The sequence below is a fragment of the Sapajus apella genome, unplaced genomic scaffold (assembly GCF_009761245.1).
Source record: "Sapajus apella isolate SASKATOON/1434 unplaced genomic scaffold, GSC_monkey_1.0 scaffold43, whole genome shotgun sequence".
NCBI lineage: Eukaryota > Metazoa > Chordata > Mammalia > Primates > Cebidae > Sapajus > Sapajus apella.
The window spans coordinates 10274341-10283850 of record NW_022436983.1 but is presented as its reverse complement, the minus strand read 5'-3'; the positions used below and the strand labels follow the sequence as shown (position 1 = coordinate 10283850).

The following is a 9510-nucleotide window of genomic DNA, read 5'->3' as shown; positions in this document are numbered from 1 at the left end:
AAAATCAACTAGAGTAAATGGGTCAAGCCCTCAAAATGCCCACAGTCTGGAGAGGCAGACATATGAATGGGTCATCGTTAAAGCAGGTGCTGCATGCATAGATGGCGTGTGCAGAGGATATTTTGATAGGAACAGTCAAGGAGGGACATCCTAAGGGAGAAAAAAGTTGGAGATGAATCTTCAATGTTGACAAGTCAGCCACATGAAGGAGGAGGAAAGGACACTCCAGATCCAAGACACGAACGTGGGCAAAAGTGTGGAGGTAGGGAATGAGGCAGGAAAAGAGCAAGCTGTATTACAGGGATAGACGCAACAGGCTGGGCCCGCAGGGGAGCAGGGGAACCTGGAGCCTTGGAGGCTGTGGCGGGAGTTGGTTAATTGGACTTGTTGTAGAGGGGGAAGACAATCAAGGATGACACCAAGTTTCTAGCTTGGATATCCAGTAGATGGTGGTGTTAATAAGAGTGGAAGTATAAACTCCTTGGGTGAGATGTACCGTTTGGGATAGGTTGGGTTTAAAGGACCATTGGGACACTCAGATGGAGATGCTCAGGAGACAGCCAGAGAGACGAAAGAGGACGAGGCCCATTGGTCAAAGGCAAATGAAATCCTAAATTTTAGATGAGAAGGCCCCAGAGCTCTGCCACAGCAATTTATTGCTGTAAAGTGGGTTTTTCCCAGAGGCAAATAAATCTCCCAGGCAACATCTGATATTTCCTCCTAAATCCAACCCTCCTTCCCCCTCTGGCTGGGGAAAATCACCCAAGTTGCCCTAAATTACATGACATCAGACTACAGTTGATTGTACAAATGATAGTTGATACAACATAATGCTTTTTTATGTTAATTTTGTTTTTTATTTTCATGTTTTTGAGACAGGCTCTTGCTCTGTTGCCCAGGTTGGAGTTGCAGTGGTGTGATCACGGCTCACTGCAGCCTTGACCTCCTGCACTCAAGCAATCCTCCCACATCAGCCTCCCAAGTAGCTGGGGCTACAGGTGTGCACCACCACGCTTGGCTAATTTTTAAATTTTTTGTAGAGCCTAGGTCTCACCATGTTGCTCGGGCTGGTCTCGAATTCCTGGGCTCAAAGGATTCTCCCACCTCAGCCTCCCAAAGTGCTGGGATTATAGATATGAGCCACCTTGCCTGGCTGGTTTTAATTTTAAATTCTGGACATGATTTCTAGCTCTTGGAGGAGAGAGAGCTCCTCAAAAAAAAACCTCTCACCTAAGGCTGCTCAGTTTTCCTGCTGTCCAAAGACAGAGGGTCTGGAAAATAGGGGCAGCTTTTCCAACCCAAAAGCGTTGTTACAAGAACTAAATGAGACTGTTTATGTAAACACCTTTGTAAGTGATAAAGTTCAGTATAAACGTAGTATGTAGCAGACTGTCTGGTGAAAAGCAATATGTCACTCTCCAGACGAATGGAAATAAATCCAAAAAACCTAGGGTCTTATCATGAGGACACCTTGGGAAAATATGTCAGGAGCAGACCATGAAAAGTCCTTCTGCAGCTGTGACTTTCTGGAATCCCAAAGTCCAGGGCGGAGATACAGGCGCCCAGGAATTTATTCCACCATAACTTTGAGCTCCCCAAATCCCCACGAAGCCCAGGAATGATGTGACTGCAGGGCATGTGGGCCCATTTGGCACCAAGAGCCCTTCCATAAATCAAGGTCTCACTTATGCTGGCCTCAGACTGCTTTTTCCAAGGTGACCTGGGCAAAGTAAAAGGGTAGTCATTTATCTAGGGGCGGCATCTGCCTTGGAGATGAAAGAACCCTGAAAATGTTAAGAAGACCAATTCTCTAGAAATACATTCCTTGCAGGAAGAGCTTTCTTCAGCTCAGACGACAATTCAGTTAGGAGGAGTTACAGAGAGGCCGTCTTCCCATATCCAGCCAGCTTGGGTGATGCAAGAAGCCCCATGGGGCAGACCAGAGGGGCCCTATTCCAGTGCTGGATCAGCACCAGTGAAAGTCAAGGTGACCTCAGCATTGTCACCAGCTACCCAGAAGGCAGCCACATGAATCACAGAATTTTTTTTTTTTTTTTTTTTTTTTTTTTGAGACGGCATCTTGCTCTGTCTCCAGGCTGGAGTGCAGTGGTGCGATCTCAGCTCACTGCAACCTCCGCTTCCCAGGTTCAAGCGATTCTCCTGCCTCAGCCTCCCAAGTAGCTGGTACTACAGGCGCATGCCACCACACCCAGCTAATTTTTGTATTTTTAGTAAAGATGGGGATTCCCCATGTTGGCCAGGATGGTCTCAATCACTTGACCTCGTGATCCACCCTCCTTGGCCTCGTGGGCCACGGCGCCTGGCCTTAATCACAGAATCTTAAATCAGAGGGCCCAACACCCTAATGGTTCAGTCAAAGACGGGGAGGGGCTTGTCCAAGGTCACATGACCTTGAAGGGAAGATTCCAGGTCAGACCCAGAGGTTGAGGCCTCACTGCACATCCCCTTTAACAAGGCCACACTAGTAGTGTAGTGGGGTTCTAGTCAAGGACTCCAGAAATTCAGTCCATCCATCCAGTTCACTTGGCCATCTTAATGTCTCCAGAAGCACCCACATCAGCAGTAAGAATGGAGACCAAAGACGATAAAAACGTGCCCTTCACATGTCAAAAACAAGCAGGAAGAAAGGGGGAAAAAATCACTCCTGGGGAAGCTTGGGACCTGTAAAGTTAACAACCTACACAAACACCTGGGGTGACTGAAGGGGCAGGTGCCCTGGAGGCCCCAGGCCACTCCTGCCCAAGGTAAGGCCCAAGAATGAGGCCAGCTCTGAGCCGATCCAAGGAAGGGGCTGGAAAAAGCAGCTGAGATGACTAAAATGGAAACTCAGAGAAAACAAAAACAAAAAACCTTCACAGGACTGCTGTGGGGATTAAGTGGGATGATGGACCATAATGCTTGGCACAGCATAGAAATGGGTTCTGATATTAAACGGCTAACGAAGCCATCAAGGACTGGGTGTCCTTGTCTGGGCACACCTTCTCTTACAGAACAGAGCTCACGGTGTCTAGCTGTCTGCCCACTTGCCTGTCTCCACCGCTAGAGAGTAAGTTCAATGAGCAGTGACTACCTGGCTCGCTCATTCCTGTAGCAACCCAGCGCTTGGTGCCTGCCACATAGGAGGCGCTCTGTTTGTGTGAATGAATGAATGAATGAATGAACGAACGAACGAACGAACGAACAAAAGAATGGCACCCTTGAGCCACCTTTGAGATCACCTCAGCTCATTCACCAACCGCCCAGTTTGCCTGGGACTCTCTCAGTGCTGAAACCTGGGCAGCCTCGGGCTAGCTACACATTACCCGAGAGAAACGCCTGACTCAAGCCAGTAAGTGACAGAGATAAACAATAAGACTGACAAATTCTTAGAAAGGCAGGGAGCTGTGGCTCATGCCTGTAATCCCAGCACTTTGGGAAGTCAGGGCAGGATGATTGCTTGAGCCCAGGAGTTCGAGACCAGCCTGGGTAACATAGCGAGATTCCATCTCTACAAATATATATATATATATTTTTTTTTTTGAGACGGAGTTTCACTCACGTTACCCAGGCTGGAGTGCAATGGCGCGATCTCGGCTCACTGCAACCTCCGCCTCCTGGGTTCAGGCAATTCTCCTGCCTCAGCCTCCTGAGTAGCTGGGATTACAGGCACGCACCACCATGCCCAGCTAATGTTTTGTATTTTTAGTAGAGACGGGGTTTCACCATGTTGACCAGGATGGTCTCGATCTCTTGACCTTGTGATCCATCCGCCTCGGCCTCCCAAAGTGCTGGGATTACAGGCTTGAGCCACCGCTCCCGGCCCAAATATATATATTTTTAAAAATACCCGGGCATAGTGGCTCATGGGCCTGTAGTCCCAAGCTACTCGGGAGACTGAGGTGGGAGGATTGCTTGAGCCTAGGAAGTCGAAGCTGCAGTGAGGCAAGACTCCAGCCTGGGCAACAAAGTGAGACCCTGTCTCAAAAAAAAAAATTTTTTTCCAGGAAGAAAGGGGTTAAAATCGGAGCACGGACCCGAACAGGATGGCTCCGCCCCATCTAAATCTTAGCCCCACCCCTGAAAGCCGCCCTGCCTCTCCGACTCCTCTCGCTTCTGAGAAGGTCACCTTAGGCGGGGGAAACTAAATGGGCATGCGCCGCTACTGCGCTATTGCGCACGCTCGCCGTGATTTGCCCCGCCTTCCCTCCGCCCACCGGGGAAACCGGAAACTGCTTCCCACTTGGTGGCTCTTATGCGGCTAGCGGGTCCTCAGTGGGTGCAGGCTGGGCGCCGCAATGTTCGACGGGACAATGGCGGAGGGCGACCTCGGGGTTAAGGGGTGGGGCTGACGTCAGGAGCCAAGATGGCGGCGGTGGTCGTACTCTCCTTCAGGCGCCGGTTACCGGCCGCAACCGTTGGCGGAGCCTGCCTGCAGGTAAGTCCCGGAGCCTCAGAGAAGAAAAAAGCAGGAAAGTCATGGAGACTGCCTGGAGCTGAGAGGGCTGCGGAGAGGCTAAGGAAGCACAGGGCAAGGCCTCAGGGAGAGGGAGGACCTCCTCCCACGAACGCAGTGCTTTGATTTGGCTTGGAGCATCCCTGTCAGTTATCCTGCGCCTCGCAGCAGCTTGTGAGTTAGGGCAGGGGCAATTTTTTACAGCTAAGGGGGGAAAAAGTTCAAAGAGGGGACTTGAATTGCTCAAGGTCAATGGCAAGTGAATGACTGCTGGAACCAGAATTCGAATACAAACATTGGAGTTCCAAGCCCTTTTTCTGCCACCAAACTGTCGCCTCTGTGAAAGAGGGAGACCTGTGCGTTGTGAAAGATGGGAATTGGGAAGCGAGGTCACCGCTCTAGGGTGCAAGGTTGAGGACCGCGATTGGTGAGATAAGGATGTGTGAATTGATGGGGACGGGACAGGGGAAGGGAGAGATGGAGAGAAATGTACCCAGCTCCCTACCCCGAAGGATCCCTCTGGTGGATGGCAGGGGGTGCAGGAAAGACTGGGTTCCTTAAAGCAGTGTCACCCATAGTTTCACTAGAATCCTCTCAGTGTTTCTGACTCTAAAGGGCATGATACGGACCTCAGAGTTGACGTGGAATGACAGGGAGAGAGCTTGGTGCTGTTCTTGTTCATTACTGCGCAATGTGCAGTGATTGATTTTCCCACAGCCCTTGTATAGTCAAGAAACAACACACTTCTGATCTGCTTTCTAAGTGGCAACATTTAGAAGGGGAAGGGAAATTGCTTTTGTATACATAAGGAACTAAGGATTTACAAATCCTTTCGAAGTCTGTTTCCTCTTCTGGGCTTCTCAACAACCCCTTTAAGGCGGGCAAGCAAGAATTCTTACCTCCTTTTTGGAGCTTTGAAAACTTGTGGTCCCTAGAAAGAAAATTTTTTGCTTGCTCAAAATATCACAGCCCCAAGAACTGGCAGGTGAGCCAGTTTTTTAACATAGTACCGGAAAAACTCCTTAGCATAGATCTTCGGACATGGTTGGTGTCCAAGAAATTTTAGTTCCTCTTCTTCTCTTGTACTTAAATGAGGACGTCTTTCATCTTAAGTACCTGAGTACGTATTGCCCATGTTCTAATCCTAGTTCTATCCAGCAGGCTGTGTGTGAACTTGCATCTACTCTCTCTGCATCAGCCTTTCTGAAAAGGGGAGCTAGAGGAAGCGTACAGCCTACCAGAGCCTCAAGCTGACATCCTCTGAGGATTAAATTGATAATTGATAATGATCTTGTTTACTCGTTCCTTTTACGGTTGCTGAGCAAACAAATTGTGAGAGCCCCACCAATGAGAGAGAGTTCCAAAGCACAGGCCCCTCTTCTAAGAATGAGTTGTAGAAAAGGCTAGTTTCATAGGTCATTGTAATTCCACAAGGCCTTTGGTACTAATACCACCCACCTTTGGAGGGCCTTGCCTGGAATTACAACCATGACCTATGAAACTTGCCTGAGGGCAACAGAAAACAGGAGCTCCAAAGCCTCCCTTTCCTTGTGGGAATGTGCATTTATTTATACCCACAAAGCCTGCCTCAAAAGAATTCAGTAATGAGCTTGGTGTGTTACCTGTGGGTAACATTCAGGTTCAGGTTCTGAATTCTTTTTATGCTCATAGTCTGCACCACTGAACCACAATTCTGCCTTTAAGTATTTAACTGTAATATATTAACTATTATTTGTGTTGCCTTATTTCTTTATCTGGACTATGAACTCCTTTAGGGCTAGAAGCACCCTTAAAAGGGTGTATCTTGCCAGGTGCAGTGGCTGACGCCTGTAATCCCAGCATTTTGGGAGGCCAAGGCGGGTGGATCACCTGAGGTCAGGAGTTCGAGTCTCTACTAAAAAATATACAAAAATTAGCTGGGCATGGTGGCGGGCGCCTATAATCCCAGCTGCACGGGAGGCTGACGCAGGAGAATTGCTTGAAACTGGGAGGCAGAGGGTGCAGTGAGCCAAGATTGCGCCATTGCACTCCAGCCTGAGTGACAAGAGTGAAACTCCAGCTTAAAATAATAATAATAATAATTGTGCATCTTGTTCCTCAGTCTGGCAGGGCTAGGATACCTGTCTACAAATCAGAATAATGCAAACACTGGTAAGATTGCCAATCTTTTAGAGCAAAAATTATTTTCTGGGCTTTGCTAGAAGCTTGACCGTCCCCAGTTATCTTATGAGGCAGATATTAATATTACCCACCCTTTACAAAGGAAGAAATAGAATCAGAAAGGTTAATAATTTGGGAAAGAACACATAGCTAGTAAGTGATAGAGCTTGCATTTGAAGCATCACCAGTCACTTTTCAGCAAGCCTGCACCTTCTGTTTTACTCAGGCTTATCTCCATACAGCCCTTTTTGCCTTCTTCCTCTCCATTTCCCCCCCTTCTTCTCCGGCCTCCAAATCTTTATCCACTGCATCCAACTCCAAGCCTGCTCCCAAAGGACACTTTGCTAGAGGAACAACAACCAGCCTTCAGCACCATTCAGAATTCACCCTTCTCTGTCCAGTTGTTGCTTGCCTTGCTTAAATTATAAACTATGAAGTTCATGCTATCCAAGATTTCCTAGGAATGTACTTTCTGCCTTGAATTTTCATTAGCCTTGTAGAGTAACGTAAAAGTGCTTTCAGGGGGCCCTCTTTCATAGTGGATTTGTAGTATAAATTGCTGTACAGGTAACAAGGGGGAAAAAAATCATATAGTCTCAATGTATGATTAGAGTCACAACTTCCCATGTTCCTTGGGTCTCGTTGCAAAATGGAATTATCTTTTTGTGCTGTTCCATTTTGTGTTTGCATTTTCACCACTGGCTAAAAGATTGGGTTTTTGAATCAAGTGACTTGTGTTGCTATATGATCCTAACCTCATCCTTTAACTGGGAACAATAAAACATTTCTCATAGAGATGTTATAAAGATTAGAGATCATTTGGCAGTGTGTGACACATGATAAAGGCTCAGTGAGTGAAATCTAGCAAATTTTTAGATTTATATATTCAGCAAATTTTTTGTTGATCACAGATAACATAATCCTGTGAATTAACTCTTTGTACAGACCTCAAGATGAGCAGAGCTCCATCACTTTCAGAACCACGACCACCTCTGGTGATTTTGATTTCAGAATCTTCTTTCTGCCCCACCAAATATTATATGAAATCCTTTTTTTTTTTTTTTTTTTTTTTTTTGAGACAGAGTCTCACTGGCCCTGTTGCCCAGGCTGGAGTGCAGTGGCACCATCTCAGCTCATGTAACCTCTGGGTTCAAGAGATTCTTCTGGCCGGGCGCAGTGGCTCACGCCTGTAATCCCAGCACTTTGGGAGGCCGAGGCGGGTGGATCACAAGGTCAAGAGATCGAGACCATCCTGGTCAACATGGTGAAACCCCGTCTCTACTAAAAATACAAAAAATCAGCTGGGCATGATGGCACGTGCCTGTAATCCCAGCTACTCAGGAGGCTGAGGCAGGAGAATTGCCTGAACCCAGGAGGCGGAGGTTGCGGTGAGCCGAGATCACACCATTGCACTCCAGCCTGGGTAACAAGAGCAAAACTCCGTCTCAAAAAAAAAAAAAAGAGATTCTTCTGCCTCGGCCTCCCGCGTAGCTGAGATTACAGGTGTCTGCCATCATGTCCAGCTAATTTTTTTGTATTTTTAGTAGAGATGGGGTTTCACCATGTTGACCAGGCTGGTCTCAAACTCCTGACCTTAGATGATCTACCTGCCTGGGGTATATTGACGTAGACATTCGGTGTAGTGCATCCTGGCATTGCTCTTATTTCACATCATTCATATGATAAGACTTAAAAAATTTAAATCAGTTCTAATGCAAACTTAATCTCTTTTGGAAAGATAATACATGATCGAGTATCTGTGTAGAGTGGACATGAAACAGATATTTAAGTATTAGAAAGAAATGTTGAAGGTAATGTTGCAGGTAACCATAGTCATCCCACAGGCCTTATGGGACTGAGACCCAACTTGATAGAGCCTGATGCCTGTTGCCCACTAACAATACTAAATCAGGCTTTAGAACTAGGTGAGGGTTATAGGTGACATCTCCAGAGTCCCAGATTCTGTTTAAAGCCCAGGTTAGGGGCCAGGCATGGTGGCTTATGCCTGTAATTCCCACACTTTGGAATGCTGAGGCAGGTAGAGCACTTGAGGCCAAGAGTTCAAGACCAGCCTGGCCAAATGGCGAAGCCCTATCTCTACTAAAAATATAAAAATTAGCCGGCCATGGTGGTGCATGGCTGTAATCCCAGCTACTTGGTGGCTGAGGCATGAAAATTGCTTGAACAATTCTTTTTTGGAGGTTGCAGTGGTCTGAGATCCTGCCACTACACTCCAGCCTGAACAACAGAATGAGACTCTCAAAAAAAAAAAAAAAAGTCCAAGTTAGGGCCAGGCACAACAGCCCACACCTGTAATCCCAACACTTTGGGAGGCTGAGCTGGGAGGATTTCTTAAGCCCAGGAGTTCCATACCAGTTTAGCAACATTTAGTCTCCAAAAATTAGCTGGGCATGATGGTATGCACCTATAGTCCCAGCTGCTCAGGAGGCTGAGACAGGATAATCGCCTGAGCCCAGGAGTTCAAGGCAGCGGTGAGCCATGATCTCCAGCCTGGGCAATAGAGCAAGACCATATGTCTATAAAAATAAAGGCTGGGTGCAGTGTCTTACACCTGTAATCTCAACACTTTGGGAGGCCGAGGTGGGCAGATCACCTGAGGTCAGGAGTTTGAGACCAGCCTGACCAACATTGAGAAACCGCGTCTCTACTAAAAATACAAAATTAGCCGGGCGTAGTGGCACATGCCTGTAATCCCAGCTATTTGGGAGGCTCAGGCCAGAGAATTGCTTGAATTCAGGAGGCAGAGGTTGCAGTGAGCCGAGATTGCACCACTGCACTCCAGCCTGGGCAACAAGAGTGAAACTCTGTCTCAAAAAAAAAAAAAAAAGAAAGGCATATTGTCCCACTTTCCCTACCACCTGCCTCAGGCACAGTAG

At 47.4% G+C, this 9510-nt stretch overlaps 1 protein-coding gene across 1 annotated transcript in view; it reads left to right on the top strand.

Moving 5' to 3' along the window:
- The first annotated feature begins 4202 nt into the window (after positions 1-4202).
- SDHB (succinate dehydrogenase complex iron sulfur subunit B) overlaps positions 4203-9510 on the top strand; it is a 34088-nt gene continuing 28780 nt past the window's right edge. The window contains exon 1 of the mRNA XM_032300569.1: positions 4203-4435. Within this exon, the coding sequence (XP_032156460.1) occupies positions 4364-4435 (72 nt within the window). The 5' untranslated portion in view covers positions 4203-4363. The remainder of the gene's footprint in view (positions 4436-9510) is intronic.